This window comes from Leptidea sinapis, chromosome 39, assembly GCF_905404315.1.
Source record: "Leptidea sinapis chromosome 39, ilLepSina1.1, whole genome shotgun sequence".
Classification (NCBI taxonomy): Eukaryota; Metazoa; Arthropoda; class Insecta; order Lepidoptera; family Pieridae; genus Leptidea; species Leptidea sinapis.
Window position 1 is genome coordinate 4,749,765 of NC_066303.1, and position 20,873 is coordinate 4,770,637.

At 32.8% G+C, this 20,873-nt stretch overlaps 2 protein-coding genes across 2 annotated transcripts in view; one reads left to right on the forward strand and one right to left on the reverse strand.

The window, feature by feature from the left end:
• The window catches only part of LOC126976047 (uncharacterized), a 37,759-nt gene extending 18,199 nt beyond the window's left edge, over positions 1-19,560 (reverse strand). Inside the window, exons 1-2 of the mRNA XM_050824190.1 lie at positions 19,449-19,560; positions 18,534-18,616 (exon numbers count right to left, since the gene is read on the reverse strand). Of these exons, the coding sequence (XP_050680147.1) occupies positions 18,534-18,616; positions 19,449-19,560 (195 nt within the window). The remainder of the gene's footprint in view (positions 1-18,533; positions 18,617-19,448) is intronic.
• LOC126976185 (ceramide phosphoethanolamine synthase) overlaps positions 1-20,873 on the forward strand; it is a 389,843-nt gene that overhangs the window by 113,720 nt on the left and 255,250 nt on the right. The gene's annotated exons all lie outside the window — the stretch shown is intronic.

Sequence of the window (20,873 nt, forward strand, 5' to 3'; positions counted from 1 at the left end):
AATAAGAGTATTTAAAAAGTATAAAGTGATATATCTTACTAGTTGTTATCGCGACTTCATCCGCGTCGACATAACATTAATAAAACAAATCCTTTCTGCTAACCCAGCTAATAATCTGTCGTTTTCGTGTGTTGAGTAAGAAACATTCAAACATTCTTTTGAATTCACAGCACATTGGCACTGCCGTGCTCCCGATATTAGACATTAGAATGAATACTAGACTTTAAAAAGGACATTATTTACCTTAATAAATTAATTTCCCATGATAACATTGCGGAACATCCTGTCTAATGTAGTAGCCTCCTGTCTAATGTAGTAGCCGCGTGTTAGCGTAGGTATTGACGCCTTCTTGTCACACGCCGTTCTGAACTCGTCGGTGAGTAGCGACCACGTAAGGGTGATTACAATTTAATTTTAAAAAAAATATATAATTTGTTCGTTTATATTAAAATTTCAACTATTTATTTTAATTTTATTTGCCATTAATATTGCGCCACGCTGTATACAGGAGGTGTCAGTTATTAATTTTTGGAGTGCTTCATAATTTACTAGTATTTTTTTTTATTGTAAATAGCAATTCAGCCACGCCAAACAAATAATCCTAACTAGTAAGTCACACAATTAGTCTTGTAATTGAAGACTTAGATAAATTGTTTAAATAAAAGAAAAATCTATTGAGATAATAAAATAGTATGCGTGTCGTGTATATTAAAAAGCATCAATTTATACTAGTTATACTTTAATAACCGACAACAAATTATTATTTTTAGAATTTTTTGTTTATTTTCTGGTTTGTCTTTTTGTTTGTGCACGCTTTTCTCAGAATAGGATACACCAATTAATTAATGCAGTTTTTTCGTTTATAAAAGCCTTTAGTGTTTGATTTATTCTATCCGGTTAACTAATAATAAACTTAACCCTACACCGAGATTGAGTTAGTTACTTCCTGTATTTATTTTCTATTTACTTATATTATATTTAGTTTATTTATTTAGTTATTTTTTATGTAAAAGGAAGTCCAATAATATATAAAATAAAGAGTAACGGTCCCAAACGGGACCCTTGTGGGACCCTCCATATAACGAGAGCTTGAGAACCATTCGCTATGTGGGATTGTATTCAACGAAAATGATCGCTGTGTATACCGATATAATTTTATGTCCAATACCCGGTAGTGTCTTTCTACCAAAGAATTATGCCTCAAGCTATTATACATCGCTACTACGACACTATCATCTTTTTAAACCAAACAAAAACCAAAATAGTTGCCTTAGTTTTTTTAGTATTCTAGCTTTTTGTCTTTAACATAATAATTATTCTTTCTTAATATATTTACGAAATTATTTCAAATAGAAACCATGTAGCTATGTTTAATAAATTATTATCTGTTACTTAACTGCAATATAAAATTACTACTATCAGTTACATAATAATTATTTATTAGGCATGGGTCTCACTATCGCCCACGCGTATAACGTGTGAGGTTTTCTGTATAATAAAGGTCAAAAGGTCAAAAGAAACAAAATCGTAATCTAATTACATAATCTGTAATACAAAAAAAAACACGAGGTTGTGTTGTTGACACGGCCGTGTGTTTTGCTTAACAAGTTTTCACATTATTCAGTCAGGTACATAATCTCAAAATTTTCTTTGATAAATTTGAACAAAAAGTTCTTTTGGATTTCATATTTTGTATTTTTTATACTTCTGTATTACTCATCGCAACATTTTCCATCTTATCAGGAAAGAAATCAATTATAGCCCCTACTTCGTCTGGCATAGTATGATTTAGTAGTGGAAGATGATTCCTGTTGGTATTTCGAAAGAGCATAAAATTTACGTCACCCAAGTCCAGATGGACATATTATTGACGTGGCCGTTTATGTGGTGCTTTCCTTCGTTTACGTTCCTGGCACCTCTTCACTCTGTTTTATGGGTAGCATTAGATTGCTTTTAACCAGCGCTTTCCACATATATAGTATATTTTGAACAAAGTATTAAACATATGATCCTTACTATACCACCCTTTATAATCGTCATTTAATTATCATTTTGATATTTGACGCAATTTTTATGAAGCATTCGATAGGTCTCAACGAGAGCTGATGACTGAAATATAAACAAACATCTTCAATCAAACGGATCTCCAAGTCGAAAGATATTCTAAGCGATAGTTGTGTTATACAGAGAAAATTAGTCAGAGTGGTGTTTCCCCCTGAAACAAGTGCAATAACTTACAATTCTCACTCTACGTAACAATTCCATTGATTCTTTGACCATTGATTGTAATAAGTTAACTTTGTATGTGGATGACATATTTGTAGCTAAAACACCAAACTTACTAATGTCAAACCAACTTAATTCTGCTGTGAAGTCATAATAGTATTTAAATTCCTTTTCAAATTTCATTTTTATATTTGTGATCACTAACATTATCACATTCTATTCTCAGACTGTTTGTCAGATGGTTTAGATTTTAGATAATCAGCAAACGAAAAAAAAACTTGGTAAGCCTTTTAAGAAATGAAATTTATTTAGGGTTGAAGTTGGATCATCGGCTAGTTGTTTTAAGAGTGTATTATATATTTACCCCTGTTAAAAATAAGGCCATTAAATAAAAACGATTAAAATAAATAGTTTATTCTGTGTATCTTCTGTGATTATCTGGAAGGCGATAGTAAATTAGCTTCGAAGAAACTGGGGATCACTAATTGAGCGAGACACTAAGTGACCTGACTTGACTTTGACCTCATCCCACAGAGTTTCTAATATATCTTTCTTCCACATACTTCCAAACTATGTAATAATTACGATGTGTTTGGCGACTTTATAACATGAGAAACCAAAACCAAAACGCGTTCAAACACTTAATAGACAGGAAACCCTCCTGTGATTCATGTATGGCAAGAGAGTGTAGGCAGCAGTGATCTTCACTTCACATAAGGTGCTGTGATTTTGTTCTTTTTTTGTCACGAATGTGGGTCAGCTATTAAGGACCAAGGAACGAGTCTTCGAGTTTATTTGCGTTCACTTCCACGAAGTTGCACTTCGCTGGTCTACAGCTGTTCCTCTTGTTGCGATGCCTTCTTTATCTTTTTCTGCTCTATCTTTTTTTCTTATTCTCCTGAATCACTTTCCACCTATCACAACTTCTTCTTCTGTTTCTTCTTTTCCTTTTCACTTTCGAGTCTGAACTCTAGTTATATTAATAGTCTAATCAATATATTATAATATATAGTTGGAAAGCCCTCGTCAAAAGTTGTAACTTAAAAATTTCATAATAATTTATTTTTAGTATGTTTTATTCTGTTATAGGTATGGAAGTCTTAAAAATGTTGTAACATTACAAAGCTTATCATTATTCATTATTAATAATCCAACAAAAGGACAGTTATCAAAACATCAATTATTTAAAGTACTTATATTTATTATAATCTAATCTATAAAATTTATGATTGCAATTTTAGATTTAAATATTGATCTATGATCATTGATATAATATGATAATACATGTGCTAATCCTAAATAATTACGTATTCACGCAATAGTATTCATGAATAAGGTTTATGTTTGTAGTTAATCTCCGATTTATTCTCGTAATAAAATATTGACATAGGTAATATGAACTGTTTCTAGGTAGGATAGAGATTAATAACTATATTCTGTATCAAGTGTAATAATATAGCCGCGATATTAAAGGGCCTTCAGTATATTATTGAAGTATATGATGAACACCAATACAATTTCCTAATAACTGACACAGATATCTTTTTAGTTGTCAGCCCAATTAAAGGTGCAAATCAAAATCAATTTTGAAATGGACGTGAACAGGATAATTTTTCAATTAGAAAAAAAATTGGATTAGAGAATAGATAAATTAAAGGGTATTAACAATGGTATAAACATAAACAACGAAATACAATATAAACTATATTAGGATTGTAAAATTATGAGAAATATTTAAGCTAGGATAAAGGAGCAAACATATAAAATTTAGAATTTTGAAAGCAAGTTCCAATTTCATTTATAAATATATTCAATAGTTAGGGCTCAGATGAGAGCCCTGCCCGCATATGTAAAAAAATAGAACAATGACGAGACCTTCGATTTCCGAACCGCTAGGTACGATCTTGACTAGTTTTATAGTATACGGACGAAAATTTTCAATCCATGGTAGCAGAGATATATTATCAAATGTCCTCATAGATCGTCAAACTGAACGAAGTTACTTGAACGAATGATGAATTATTGAATTAAAAATTTTATTACACCATGAAGAATATTATAATTGGTACAGAGTTATGGCAGTAAAATTAAATGATCTTGTCGCTATTGGGCAATCCCTTCCAGGTAACATAAAAGTATAGGAGATTTTATTAATTATGACTTCTAGACAAAAAAGAAAAACACCATTCGCCCACTATATAAAATACACACACTACCTACTTATAAATATATTTTATTACATTAAGATTTTCGTACATACGCACAAAAGAGGAGAAAACAAATCAACTGCAATTTATCTGACATTACTACTCTTGATATTGTTTATAGTTCATCAACAATAACTATTTAATTTAATGGTTTAAAATGCATACTTTTATTCGTTTTAGCTACTTGCACTTCGCATCCATGTGAACTTTTAGTATGCCAAATATTGATTTAAATTCGACTTCTTTGTGCGCGAAATGTATTTAAAAGGAGATAAAACATTTTCGCATCACGTATTCTCATACTTACATGTATACATTGTATACCTATAATTTACTTATCAATGTTTGCTACAAACTAATCAGTAACCCTAATAATAATATTACTATCAAAGCAGGCTACTACAATTACTACGTTTGACACTAAACTGTCAAAATTATCTAAATTATTACTGAAATGCACAATATCATCTACGCAAGTGCGTACATATTGACTCGTTTCATTGAAGAGTGTAATTAAATGATTAAAACTAATTGGCTTATTATTTCGATGTTTCTCAGAAACCAGAAACCGATTATTAGCACCAGCTAAATCACACGGTGTGTCTTTGTAGTTATGCAAATTAATTTTGTAATATCGTTTGAAATTAGTAATATCAATAAAAATTATAAGAATACATGAGTATATATAAACGTAAGTATATACTTTGGTAAAGGAAAAGTAAAAGAAAAAAATATTTTGGAAATATAAATTAAAACTATAGTAGCTGCTGTAACCCAGCTTACAACGCCATTTTCCAGTTACAGATGTGAATAGTGTTACATGCATAAATATAATAAATTGCCCAATGAATTGAAAGATTTACCTTTCAAAGTTTTTAAAAGAAGACTGCATCAGTGGTTAATAAGTGCTTCTATAGTTTAAATGATTTTTTCAATACCAAATGAATTAGTCTATTTGATAATAATATATGTAAATTAATATACTTTTATGACATTGAATTTTGTTAATATTATACATAGGTACTACATGAATTATTAAGTTATTTACGTATCATATTATAATATCTTTAAATTTTAATTTTATATAATATATTAATGATAGCATTGTGAAATCCGACATGTTTCGGTATAACAGTAGTGTTCAGACAATTTTGTAAAATATTTTGCATGTCAATTGATGAAACATATTGGATTATCAATAATATTATGTTAACACAATGTTTTCTGCAAATAAAATTTCATTTCAGTAATAATAAGGTCATTAAAATTTGGTTTACTAATAATAAAAACAAAAATATGTACATATATATTAAAAATATGAACAGTACAGGATATCATATGATTTGAGATGTAGCTATACAATATGATAGTGACTTTTGGATGAATTATTTTTGCGAGGGTTGTTATTGGGTCTGTGGCATAAAGTAGGATAAATACTTATTATATTTTTTAACATTCTCTTGAAAACAAACATTGTTTTGTTTATTCACTAAACAACATAAATATATTGTCTGTCCGATTAGATAGTATCCAAATGCTTGATTTAATATAACTGAATAATCGAAAATATTATTATCAGCAATTAATATGGACTTTCTATCTTGTACTTCCATTGATAACATTAGATGGAAGCTGCACTACCACTTGATCAAATAATATCTAATTAGTTTCATTACTATTGACCGGAATCTATGAGGTTTCCGCGTAGCAACACTAATGTTATTCAGACACTGCACCTTAAGAATGGATCCAATTTAGGGTTCAGCATTTAGTGAGTATTTATTTGCCCTGCTGAGCAAGAAGACTGTTTGACCTTTCTCAAGTAAGATTGCACTGTCCGTCAACATAGGTCCGTTAATCTATCTGTATATTTGTCAGGTGACTGTATCTCATAACCAGCTATAGTTAAACAGCAATTTTTTTTTTGTATAAACAAACACATATATTATGGAAAATACTAAACTACAAAAAACACGTATATTTAACAAAAGTATTCAAGAATTAAAACTATGTAATGTTTATTAGTGACGTATAAATATAAAAATTCCAATATTGACAATCAAATATTTGTATGCCGATATATTGGCGAATTGTGCTGTACACCAATTAATTGTTAACAACTATGTTACCACGATTCATACAAATAAATCATTTCATTTCGAATATATTATACTCTTTATATTCCTTCACGTGAGTCATATTTTAGTTCTTTTCTTTATATATTCTATATAAAGAAAAAACTTAAATGTACCAGTGGGAGCAGGAGAGGTACCTCTTTTGCACATGATGCCGGCTAAATTATGGGTACCACAATGGCGCCTATTTCTGTCGTGAAGCAGTAATGTGTAAACAATAACTGTGTTTCGGTCTGAAGGGCGCCGTAGCTAGTGAAATTACTGGGCAAATGTCTCAAGGTGACGAGCACAATTGAAGTTGACGAGCACAATTGAAGTACTGCTAAGAATTTTTGGGCCTTTCAAGAATACTGAGCGGAACTGCATTGTAGTGTGTAGGGCGTACCATTTACTATCAGCTGAACGTCCTACTCGTCTCATTCCGTATTTTCATAAAAAAATATTAATTTGAGAGTGCTATATATATATCTCGGAGATTAAGTTGGATTTAAAATCGGGCGTCACGGTGTTGGTATCCTCCATGTTGTTTTAAGTCGATCAGTGCGCACAACGGGCGCGGGCGCTAGCTTGAAGACGAAGGCGACTTCTCAATGAGCGCTCTACTGATGGACAATAATAACTAACTTCAATCACGTCACCTACAGTGACGTACACAGTGACAACTTCAAACACACTTTGAAAGATGACGTTCGCCATCAGTTCAGCCCAATACACAGAGTAGAATATAATCATACAGGCCATATTACTTTTATATTCTAATTCTCCGACATATATAATACATACATACATATATATATATATATATATATATATATATATATATATACGTGTACCACACACGTGTCAACGGTTTCTTAAAATATTGTAGTTACTCCCGGATTTAGTTAGCATGTCACAAATATCATTATCAAAGTTCATAGAATAATTTACTATTATTTGAACTACGAATTTGCCGATTTAGCTGTCAATAATCTGAAGCTGTCCCAATATACCCGATAAGTCATCGCCTTATATTGGGTCGCGTGAATTGCAATTTCCATATAAACTTCTATCCCTGGTAAGCTATACGTCCTCCCATTGACAGACAGCGTGTACGGATAAGGTGAGTTACCGTCGATAAGTTTATTGGGACAGAAACGATAGTTACCACAACCGGAGATAGACAATATTGGGAATGGCCGTGAATCAGACACTTATTCGCCAGAAAATTTTGATGGACCAAGAAATTAAAAAATATACGAAAATAATTGGTTCGTGATAACTAATCTCAAGACCTCACCCTTAAATAGGGACTAAATAAATTGATGAACTTGGTATTACATGGATCTCACAACTTTTAACGGTAGAAGATCTGAGTTGTAAGACTTATTTTATTTACAAGTTATTCATTTTGATGACATTTTCCATTTATCCGAGAGTTTAGTTTTCGTTTTGTTGTTGTCAGAACATTAAGTGAAAATTCTTCAAAAATGTTAGTTAATTCAAGATCTGAAGACTTTGTACATTTAAATTTAATTTATATTCAGGTTTTTATGTATGAATTTTAGCCAATTTCATTATTTATCATTATCAATGTAGTTTTGATGTTATCTGAACTATTCTTAATTTTAAGACTGTTCCTAAAATTTTAATACAATCTGAGGTACGATTAACCAATTTTTATGTCACTCAGCTGTTGCCCAGTCACAAAATGTAGGTTTTTTTTAAGTTCAGTAAAGTTCTTTCTTAATTATTTTATTAATAATTTGAAAAAGTTTCATATAAATGAAAAGAGCAAAAGTCTATATTTGAATAATATATAGTCTTGCCATAAATACTGACACAAAGAGAAAAAAAAAAGATCTATTGCAAATAGAATTTATTACTTTTACAATGTGTTTGTTTAATACATAAATATATAACAATTTAAAATATAAAACGCTTATTCGAAGTGTACTCCATTGGCTGCAATACAGTCCTTTAAACGTTGAGGCCAGTTATCAATAGAAGCACGCATTCTTTCCATGGGAAAATTATTCACTGCCAATCGTACGGATTGTTTTAGGGACTCCAAATTATCTTGGCATTTAGAACAAGCCGTACTCTCTAAAAATGAACATAAATCATAATCCAGCGGATTAAGATCGGGACTAGAATAAATACGGTCATTTTGTTTGGTAAAATGTTGCTCAATTGTAAAAAAATTCTCATCCGTAAACAAGCATCTTTATGTAACCTCCCTTTGCGTAGAGCTTCAGTAGTTGTTTCTGTTTTACAACCCAATTCTAATTTAAATTATCAGTTAAGATGTGACCAGTACGTGCCTTAAAATATTATAATATAATGTTGACACACTTTTTACACAAATTATCTTGCCCCAAGTTAAGCATATATAGCCTGTGTGGTTACAAGGTAATGATATATTTAATACAATATACTTACTTAAACATACATAAATTTATATAAACATACAATATATAAACATACATAAATACATTAAATCATCCATGACTCGGAAACAAACATCCATATTCATCATATAAATGCTTGCACCTACCGGGATTCGAACCTTATAGGCTGCAAGTCCTAAGTCATCTTTTAAAATATGGTTCTAGGAATTATCTTTCGGACAGGTTTTATTCGAATTCTTTTTCTTACTGCTATGACCACCTTTTTCGTACGAACGACCAGATCTTTTTCTGTTACAAACAGAGGTCTCATTTTACCTATTAATAGCCCGGTACACAAACATTTTACTAATACCACGCGTATGGACAGTTTTAAAAATTGCATTTGGCTCCATACCTACTTTGTGTAATGCAATCACAGCGATTCGGTTCTCTTTATCATCCCACCCCATTTTAATATAGAAAAATATTTTACAATGTATTGGCTGGCGCAAATATATAAAAATTACAGATTCCAATCTTTGAAAATTCTAATGAATCAAACAAAAGCCTTAATTTTTAAATGACTAGTCAAGAAGTTGTTAACACGTTATTATTAATATGCTGAATCTCGTGATGGTTAAAAGACAAATATTGGCGGAATTAACACTAAAGAAAACTTAAATCATTTGTATAATTATGGATCTCCGCAAAGTAACGCCTAATTCAATTTTTTTTAAATCTAATTTAAATATGAAAATATTGACAACTTCTTTATATTTTATTACAATTATTTGCTGTTTGTTAAATTAATAATAATCTACTATCCTTTATATATCCTCAATATTTTGCTCTGGTTCTTACAGTCCTCTGCTCCATTTAAACTCCGATATATCAATGACTATGACGTACTTGACAGAATCATCGGACCTCTGACCCACCCCCAGTAGCATTGTTTCTCGATAGAGTACCAAGAGTACCTTCAGTTATCAGGAATGATGAAATTAGGACATTAGATGCCAATAAGTGATTCCATAAATCATAATCATTTGGATCGTGACCTCAATTCTTGTTGCCAACTGATGCTTGCTCGTGGCAATGTTTTTTAATTATTTATTTAAAATTGTTTGAAGCGATAAAGGAGTTGCTTTATCGCCTGGTAATTTTTCAACCCAACACTAGTACTAGGGCTGCCAGACTTTTTTTTAGGCCTATTATAGTATTTTTAGGTTCAGTACTCAAAAAATATAGTAGACAGGGTATTAATGCAAATACAGTTTTTTTTTATAATATTTCTCAAATAAATAGTATTAATTTACATTTACTTTTTTGACTTACTCGTATAAGACATTGACTATTTGACGTTTGAGTGTGTTTCTTGCATCATTTAACATTTTACAAATTATATTGTAATTGAAATGATTTGTAAATCGATGTAAATGTAAAGCTTGATATAAAAGAGTGGCAATGAGTTTCTTGGTACTTTTTCTCATTAGCTCAACCCTTTACGAAGTAGCGGTAGATTCAATAAGAATTATTATTTTTTGACATTCATAAGTGTCATTTCCGTGACCTACGTGAATAAACTGATTTTGATTTGATTTGATTTGAATATTTTTTATTGCTTTGAGGCTTTATTGATAGGTTTTAATTTTAGAGCTTTTATAAGATCTACACATGCGCCGATACTGGCTCTTTTGCCCTTATTTTTCCACTTTGTTCATCACAGCAAATATGCTCTTTGTATGCTGATAAAATATAGTAGTTTCGCTTACTATATATTTGAAATTATAGTAAATAGTTAAATAGGTAAATAATTAGACACCCTAAATATTAGGTTACTATATTATGCAGTTATATTTTTGAAATAATAGTAAATAGACACCTTAAATATTAGGATACTATATTATATAGTAGGGCTGGCAACCCTAACTAGTACCTAACACTGACAGTACTTAAAATCGTTCGAGATTTATGTAAGTATCTATATTTATTTTCAATTTTATTATTAGTTAAATCAAGTTTACTATTTCGTTTAGTATTTATAAGGTACAATTTTTAAATAAAATACTTAATGAACGTACAAACTGATTTATTTAATAAGATAGTCGATAATAATTTATGTATTGATTATTCGGTGATCCGTTTTTCCAGATCTACTTTTTCGTTGGATTAAGGCTGACAAGTGTCGAGTCATTTTTTTAATTTTTGACAATAAGAAGTTTAGCGCCATTAATTCTTTTAATTTTATTTGATTTAATTTTGGATATTAATTTAGAGATAATTGGATTCCGGCTGTTGTATATTTAAGAGCTTCATCTTGGTTAAGGTTTTATTGTTTTTTAATTTCAACGTGTCACTTTTGGTGGAAACCTTACTATCCAATTGCAAAAATTTTGGAAGTTCATCACACACTGCTGAATTTAGTAATGTGTTTGATATCCGCAATGTTTTATTTAATCCCTTGAAAAGTATTTTATATAAACTAGTTTTTCGGTTAACAATACTAAATAAACTCATGAAAATAGTAAATAATCAACAAACTTCATTCTGTGCAAAATTTATCGACAATTTGCTAGTTCTCCGCCCCGCTTTGCACACTCCCTGCCAGGGGAGGGATTTCCTCATTGATACATTTCCATTAATTAGTATTATTTATGTAATATATAGTATATATTTTTTTAAAGTTTAATATATAATTATTATTAAGTATTTCCACAGCAAAAACTATTCTACATAGTCTTACTCTCCAGGTAAAGCGTGCTTAAACACGTATTCACCAGTTTACTCTCCAAGTCAAGATATCACCGTTCGCGTAACGCTAGCGTTCGTTCATAACGCTCTCGTCACGCATTCACCAATCTACTCTCCAAGTCAATTATCACCGTTCGCATAACGCTAGCAATGGTTCATAACACTCTCGTCACGCATTCATTAGTCTACTCTCCAAGTAAGATATCACCGTTCGCGTAACGCTAGCGTTCATTCGTAACGCTCTCGTCACGCATTCACCAGTCTACTCTCCAAGTCAAGTATCACCGTTCGCGTAACGCTAGCGTTCGTTCATAACGCTCTCGTCACGCATTCACAAGTCTACTCTCCAAGTCAAGTATCACCGTTCGCGTAACGCTAGCAATGGTTCATAACGCTCTCGTCAGGCATTTATTAGTCTACTCTCCAAGTCAACAATATCACCGTTCGCGTAACGCTAGCGTTCGTTCATAACGCTCTCGTCACGCATTCACCAATCTACTCTCCAAGTCAAGATATCACCGTTCGCGTAACGCTAGCGTTCGTTCATAACGCTCTCGTCACGCATTCACCAGTCTACTCTCCAAGTCAAGATATCACCGTTCGCGTAACGCTAGCGTTCGTTCATAACGCTCTCGTCACGCATTCACCAGTCTACTCTCCAAGTCAAGATATCACCGTTCGCGTAACGCTAGCGTTCGTTCATAACGCTCTCGTCACGCATTCACCAGTCTACTCTCCAAGTCAAGTATCACCGTTCGCGTAACGCTAGCATTCGTTCATAACGCTCTCGTCACGCATTCACCAGTCTACTCTCCAAGTCAAGATATCACCGTTCGCGTAACGCTAGCGTTCGTTCATAACGCTCTCGTCACGCATTCACCAGTCTACTCTCCAAGTCAATTATCACCGTTCGCATAACGCTAGCAATGGTTCATAACGCTAGCAATGGTTCATAACGCTCTCGTCACGCATTCATTAGTCTACTCTCCAAGTAAGATATCACCGTTCGCGTAACGCTAGAGTTCGTTGCGCATTCACCACTTTACACTCCAAGTAAAGCGTGCTTAAACAAGTTTGACATCAAAATTGTAAATAAACCTGTTACTAAAGAGACATTTTTTTTACAGAATATCACCATCGCGTGTATAGTTGTGATAGTATGCACGTCGTGTTTGGTGCAGGAGTCACTCGCCATGCCGCCGTGGCTGTCCAAGAACAGTGGTCTTTTCACACAATCTGCCGAATGTCACACTGACGTAAGTTCTCTAACGAAAGTTTTTTTTTTAATGATAATAAGGGGCGACACGAGCAGGACGTTCAGCTGATGGAAAATGATACGCACTGCCCATTACAATGCAGTGCCAGTAAGGATTATTGAAAAACCCAAAAATTCTGAGCGGCACTACAACTGCACTCGTCACCTTGAGACGTAAGATGCTAAGTCTCATTTGTCCAGTAGTTTTACTAGCTACGACGCCCTTCAGACCGAAACACTGTGATGCACATTACTGCTTCACGGCAGAAATAGGCGCCGTTGTGTTACCCATAATCTAGCCGGCATCTTGTGCAAAGCAGATCCCCACTGGTAAATGATTTATATAATCAATTGCAATTCTTAAAGGGCGATTTAAGATATTATTTTAATCCATGATGTATAAGCATATAGAATACAACAAAAACTCAGAAAAAGTACAATACAAACGTGTTAGGAAATTGAAAAGAATTGCTAAAAAAACGTTTGTGTGATAAAGGTTGCTTTACCATAAATAACATTCTTAATGAAAGCATAGATTAGGAATGGAGCAACCGTCCTCAAGCTGTTTTATTGTACGATATTACAAACTGAGTAAATTTTATAAAAAAAAGGAGGTTGCTGATTTCTTGCGCTCGTTGTAGTATGTGACTTTCAATAATTGATTTTGAATCCTATTTTGAATAAAAATATTTGTATTGAATTTTAATAACATATATAATTTATTGACCTATTTAATAGAAGAAGATAAAATTATCACAGTATCCCCCAGAAAAATGGTCCACTTGTACAGTAACCCTAAACTCGTTTTGTTAACATAACGAAGATACAAGGGACCTTATGTCAAAAACTTAAAGGTGACGGATACCCTTTTTAGATTATTGGGCCTAGATCACTGACCTATACTGTACTTATACTATATACCACGGGATTGGCGGCTGTAAAAGTGCTTTTGTGCCTGTTTGATATTCGCCATTTTGGCGCTGTTGGCCATGTAGCGAGAGTCTGCGGTACTAAACGGAACGGAACTGGACAACATAGATGGTGGATAACTATTTACAAAAAAATGTGTACTTTTTTACGTTGATTCTTGAAGTATAAATAGCACCGAAAACGAACGAAATTAATTCAAAATCTAATAAAAATACTTCAGAGTATTGTACGTTCCTTCGTAGCCATTTGTATTATACTTCAAAATTAGTTCTCTGGACGCTCGCAAGTGGCGCTTCAAATAGGCCCAAAAAGTTTGCTGTCAAACATATGGAACAGCGTGTCCAGTCGTATTTATACAGGTCAGTGGCCTAGATGTAAAAGGATGAAATTAGTGTTAATTAATAGCTTATATATGTATATATATCTTAATATATATAAATTACGTGATATGTTGTTTGTCCGCGATGGACAAACAACGTGTCCATCGCGTTCCGATTTGGGGAAATCGTAAGATACGTATTCTCGTAACAAGATCGAACGTCAATTAATGGGAGATTCTGCAAAATTTTGCTGTTTGGTTGTTAGTTTGCCTTTAAAATATTTCTACTTCGTAGAACAATATTGGTTGGTAACATTCACTTCAATAACATAGAAAATAACCCAGTGTTAATCTAATCATCCGTCATTCCTAATAATTTCAAACGAACTATATTACATTATCTACTGTTGCTAAGCCATTAAAAGAACTTATTATCAGTACAAGTGGTCGCCCTCCAGCCCAAATTTGACCAGAACTCAACTAAGTTAAGATTAAACTATATCGGGGGTCACATAGCTGATATTTTTAGGGCGTGATTACATTAACGATATTTAAAGAGATTAAAACATGTATTTGAGACAATTATGTCTTTGACAATATTGAATTTTATCATCTGATATTTTATTTATTTATTTATATATTAGAATAGCCAGCACAATCACTAACTAATTACATTAAATATTATTCTAAACAAGTCTAAGTATTATTGCACTTACAGGCAACGACCACATGCAAGTATAACATACCTATACATAATTTTTGAATTTTAAGTGTAACATAAGAACTAATACTAAGATAAAAATATAATCTATATGTTATGTTTTTAATGTGATAACCCTCACTTCTAGGATTAATACACAAAAAAAAGCTACATCCTGAGAGTTGAACAAAGCAAACAGAATTTTATAACGAGGCGGCACTTGAACGGTTAGCTCAGTTGGTTAGAGCACCGGCACGGAACGCCGGAGGTCGTGGGTTCGAATCCCGCATCGTTCGTAAAATTTTGTTTTTTAAAATTTATTTGTGTAAAATATAATACGAGTACAATACAATTATAAAATGAGAAACAATACAATTATATAATTTGTTTCTATTAAGTGAAAATTAATTAAAATTATCAAAACTTATTTTACCTAAATACGGCAGAACTAAAATATTACAAGCCACATAGTCTAGCAACATATCAATTTCCGAAGCTTATACCGAAAAGCAGAGAACTTATCATTAAAAATTTGTATACTTCGATCAGCTTTCGGATCACTATTATTATTCTCTTTATTACAATTTCATCTTATTTTCTACATTTATATATATAACATATTTATAAAAAACAATATTACAAATATAAAAAATAGAGTCCCGCCGGCGTTGGTTCACAACAATTCCGCCGGTGGTTAGGGCAACAGACTGAGGAACTTCCGCACGATGCGTGCCGTTCCCAAAACAGCTGCTTTCTGTAACTGACCCTTTATCCAGTTATTAAATGAGAGCCTCTTGAGATGATGGTCGAGGCTCTTTGCTATAAGACCGTTAACGGAAACGACTATTGGGACAATTATTGTTGAATCAACATACCACATGTCAGTAACCTCATTATTATTATTATCAACATTTTTATAATATAAGTAGCTGTTACCCGCGACTTCGTCTACATTCACCAGTGGAATCATATTGGATGTTGTTACAATGCTGCCTGCCACATGAATGTATCTAATAAATATAATGTAATATAAAACAATCATATTATATCTCTGATCGTTAAGGCAGCGTTCGTATGAAACGTTTTATTCGACTTAGTTTGTAATAACTTACTTACTTTGTTTACAATAACAGTTTTTTTTAATGGCTTCAAGAGTCAAGGTACCGCCTGCAACTATATAACATACTAGCTGACCCAACAGACGTTGCCCTGTACATACGTGTTAAGCTTTAAAAACGGTCCAGACGTTAGGAGGAGATCACTAACAAACGTAGGAGAATTATATGTCGATTGTATTGAGAATCTAAACTAATCTCAAATTCACTGGATCAAACAAAAAAAATCATCAAAATCGGTCCAGCCGTTTAGGAGGAGTTCAGTGACATACACACGCACACAAGAAATATATATATAAAGATAGGTCATTCGTTTAATGGTCACTGTCATTGTTTACTGAGCTAAAGATCCCTTGTTCGAATCCCGGTCGGTGCAAACATTTATATAGTGAATAGGGATGTTTGTTTGTGAGCCATGGATGCTTCTATTAATATTTAAGGTAATATTAAATATGTCGTTGGGGCTAGATAATTTGTGTAAAAGTGTGTCAATATTCGTAAAAACACATTTTAGATGTACACCAGTAAGACGTTTTAGTTTATTTTTTAAGTTGAATGAGTTAAAGTGGTATTAAATATGACATAATATTCTCGAAGCCATCTCTGTAATGCAAATAGAAATAGAAACAGAAATGTATTTATTTACCATAGAGAGTGACAGTATTATAATATATTGCAACAACACTTGGAAAACGTCGTGAAACTACATCAGTTCGTAAAAGGGCTTTGACATGGGGAGAAGATAAGAAACTCCCATCGTATCTCTTAAAACATATAGCAACTTAACGTTATTTAATGTAATATTATACAATTTTGGGTAGCCTACGCAGAACCAGACAAGAACCATGCCTTATTCATAATCCTCTATAAAAACTACTATAATATAGTAAACCTTCTACGTCAAAGAAGCTTTAATCTTTTTTAAATTTTCGAGTTCTCCCTGAGCACAAATTATCAAGTTAATCTAATCAAAAGTAGAATACTCAAATGTAACCATAGAAATTTATGGGTTTATTTCTTTTATCTGTTCTAGGATGAGCTGCTAGATTTATGTCAGCGATGTGCAAAACTGACCAAGTCCAGACTTGCGTACCCCGCCTGCTGTTCTACGGACCTTCAGGCGAGGAAGTGGTGTTCTGATTATGTGTATTTCGGCAGAGGCGAATATGACTTCTATGTTATTTGAGATTAAGGCCAATATTCTATTATTTCTATTTAAGCACTAATGTACCTAGTCATAAGTTGTTCCTAAAAGAATATCTTGGATTCAGGGGTAATTCGTGAGCAGAAATTTGAAAATGTACTTACTTTCGTCTATTGGATACAAATTTAGTTTTAAAGCCATTGTTCATTTGAATATATTTTTAATTGTTGTGTGTCTGTTGTTATGACTTAATACATATAAATCAAATACCTCCTAAAACTTGTTTTAGGATGCAATCAGACGATTTTGAATATACTGGAAATTGTAAAAAATAAGAAATAGCTGTATTGGCGTTATTTTACAGAAATATATAGCAATCTTAATGGTATCAGTTGTCTTAAGTATTAATTCTGCTAAAATTTGTTAGTCTACAATCTACACGCAGAATGCAACTAACAACTTTACAATAATAACATACGCTGAACTCTGTAACGAGAGTACTTTACGAGGATGCCTCATGTAGTATTCTCACGTGTCAAATGGTTTAAGCTGAGTTTTACGTTGCTGATTAACCAGTACATTTGATTCAGTCGGGGGTTCAGTAAAGGCATAAAAGGCATTTATTTTCTCAAAATTGATTCCTATAGAATTCTTTATTTCTGTCATTTCTATTATATTAGATACTACTACCGCTTCGGAAACCAATGGCGCTCTGAGAGAAAAGCGGCGCAAGAAACTCTCCTAGCATTCTTTTATTGCGCTCTTTTTAAAATCAATAAGTCTAGGCCATACGGTCGCGCTAGATATTCATTCGTCGTGTAGACTTACAAAACTTAACACAAGCTTGCTCAATTAGATACTGTATAAGATGTTGTTCGTAGCCTTATAATTGCAAAAACCAAAAACTCTCAGGCTAAGATCAATAGAGCGAACATAGATTTACAGCTGTTCCCAATATTCAGTCTATCTCTTACTTGAGATAAATATCGTAACTATCGTTGACTTTTCTGTCCTAATAAACTTATCGACGGTAACTCGCCTTATCCGTACACGTCAATGGGACGACGTATAGCTTACCAGCGATAGAAGTTTGTATGGAAATTGCAATTCACGCGTCCCAATATAAGGCGATAAGAATGACTTATCGGGTATATTGGGACAGCTTCAGATTATTGACAGCTAATTACTGAATGTAGAAGGTAGAAGTCTTTCTCTATCTGTAGATAGTATATTGGGATCGGCCGTTAGCTGAGTGTGACAAAACGCGAATTTGGCTTTTGTATTGGGCTTTCTTATTATAAGCTCAGCATAATTTCAGATGTCAATTGACTGTAAAAACGAAATAAAAGGTTACGCTAAGCGTCAATTCAGCTAAGTCTTACGTAAGTAAAGTCTACAGATCTCAGCGTCAAATCATTTCTCAGTTTAGGAGGTACTTGGTTTTCATCACGTATGTCTAGTTTATCTGAATGTGTGATAATGGCTCATTTTAATTCGTTAATAGTTTCCGCATGCTGGATAAGGAAGTTATTTCATTCACACGATATATTCGAATGCGGAAAAAACTGTTTTTATCAGTTTATGATTGTTTTATCTCACGCCGTTTTTATCACACACATGAGTCACTGTTGCCGTCAGTGTATGGCGAATATCAAATAGTTTATTAAAGAGCTGGTCGTCCCTTGAGTGCAGTAAATGAAAATCGTCGAAAAATAGTTTTAGTATAACTTCATAACGTTGTACATGTTATTGTGTTACTAGTGATGACCCGTCTCTTGCATCTCTCCTTTTCGTGTATGCCTGATTTATACCCTCATCACATGATCGGATTTGGAACGGCCGGAGCATCGGACTTCTTACTTTGCACGGTCTGGACGGTAATAATAATAATTTTGTGCGACATACCATTGAATATCGTTCACTACCAGACCGTGTCCAATGGTTCGGCCAAATCAAATTGGATGATGTGTTTAGGCTTTGAGCCAATTTAGCCATTGTTGGCATATTCTAGTGAATAAACCTCATTTTCAATGTAATTCTATGGTAAATGTTTGACCACTTGGTAACCTAAACTCTGATTTTAAACTTTTCTCATCAAGACCTTTCCAAGGATAATTCCTTCGTGGTTGTCCATTTTTTATGAGCGTTGAACACGACAGCAACTAAGACACAGCTGTCTTATAAACGTTACAATTGTAATGGTAGATACACTTTACAAAGCCTTTTGATAGTTAATAAGAACGTGGCGTTTCCGGCATGCGTGTGCGAAACAACCGCCTCGCTCGATAGTTCCTTACTGACTGCCTGCTCGGCTCTCGCCCGGCGTCCGAACTCGACCGCACTTGCACTGCACGCCGCGCGATTGGAATCATTGATGCATTGAAGATTGCAAGACGAGTACTGAAACATTATGTGGCTCGACGTTCTTGATTACGACATAATAATATTATAGTAAATAAGGAATGTACCTACAGCGACACTGAAATATTGTAACGTAAACTTTGAATATTGTTAAGATTACTACTAATCCTTGTAGTGTGTATTGGATTATTTACTAATCTCCATCTCAATGTCAGTAGTAGGATAAGATTGCTAATCACTATGGTAATGTAGATCTTATATAATAAATTGTTTATACAGTTTAGTAATCTATTAGTCGATTTTCAATAAAATCTGTCAGAGGCACGATATTGTTGCATGTATCTACCTATTATTGTCTCTTTTTAAGTTTCATGCTACATCATAATTTAAGTTTAATTATGGGATAATATAATTCTACACCTGCTAATATACATACTCGTATGAAGTGCCATTTTGTTAATCTGTGACATGGACTGGTGTGATTTAAATGACAATGGTAAGAATTATTTGATTAAAAAAATGTAAAACTATTAAAATACAGGTTTTTATAGATAGTGATAATTCAACTTGAGGCTCGGCGGTCTTCGTATTTTTGAGTTCAAAAACAATTCTTATTCAAATCAAAATCAGTAAATAAATTGATTGGCGTGGATTTTAGTATGCTCCCTCTTTTTCGATTTCGCCCACTAAGCAAAGAATTTAAGGAAATCCGATTAAAAATATCTTTAATAATTGAGTTACTTCGAAGCGTGGTCAGGTTAAGCTAGCAGGTAATATATTCATTAGAAAGTTTTTACATATTTTTTATACCACATAGACCATAAGCAGAAAATACATACGGTGAGATTTATAGAAAAACTTATAACTGAGAGGCTTAGATAATTAATACGTCTAGATATAACCTTTTGCTGTTAGCCAACGCATGACAACAGGCCAAGTTTATTATTCCCACTTTGTATTAGTGTGCTTGTGCTGCTGAAAATAGATGCTGACAGTTCGCTGCTATTTTGTTTGACGTTTTCACAGTTTTTGAGTCTTTCTAGACGTATAAATTATTTAAGCTCTCTCATATAATATGAAATATAGGTTGCTATGTAGTAGTGTTAATTATTTTTTTACAATAAGGTACTAGTTAGATTAGGTGGTACAATTGGAAAGTCAGAATTGTATGTAAGTCATACGGACGGAAGAAAAACTTTTCCTTAGACAATGATTGACAAAATTAACTGTGATATTTTAAATTTAAATAAACATCTATACTCAAAAATGTGTTTTATTGAAAGAGCTGACCTATAGATACTGTACTACTTACTACATAAAAAATGCTAGCAATAGGTAGAAAAAAACACAGAGTCTTCTTC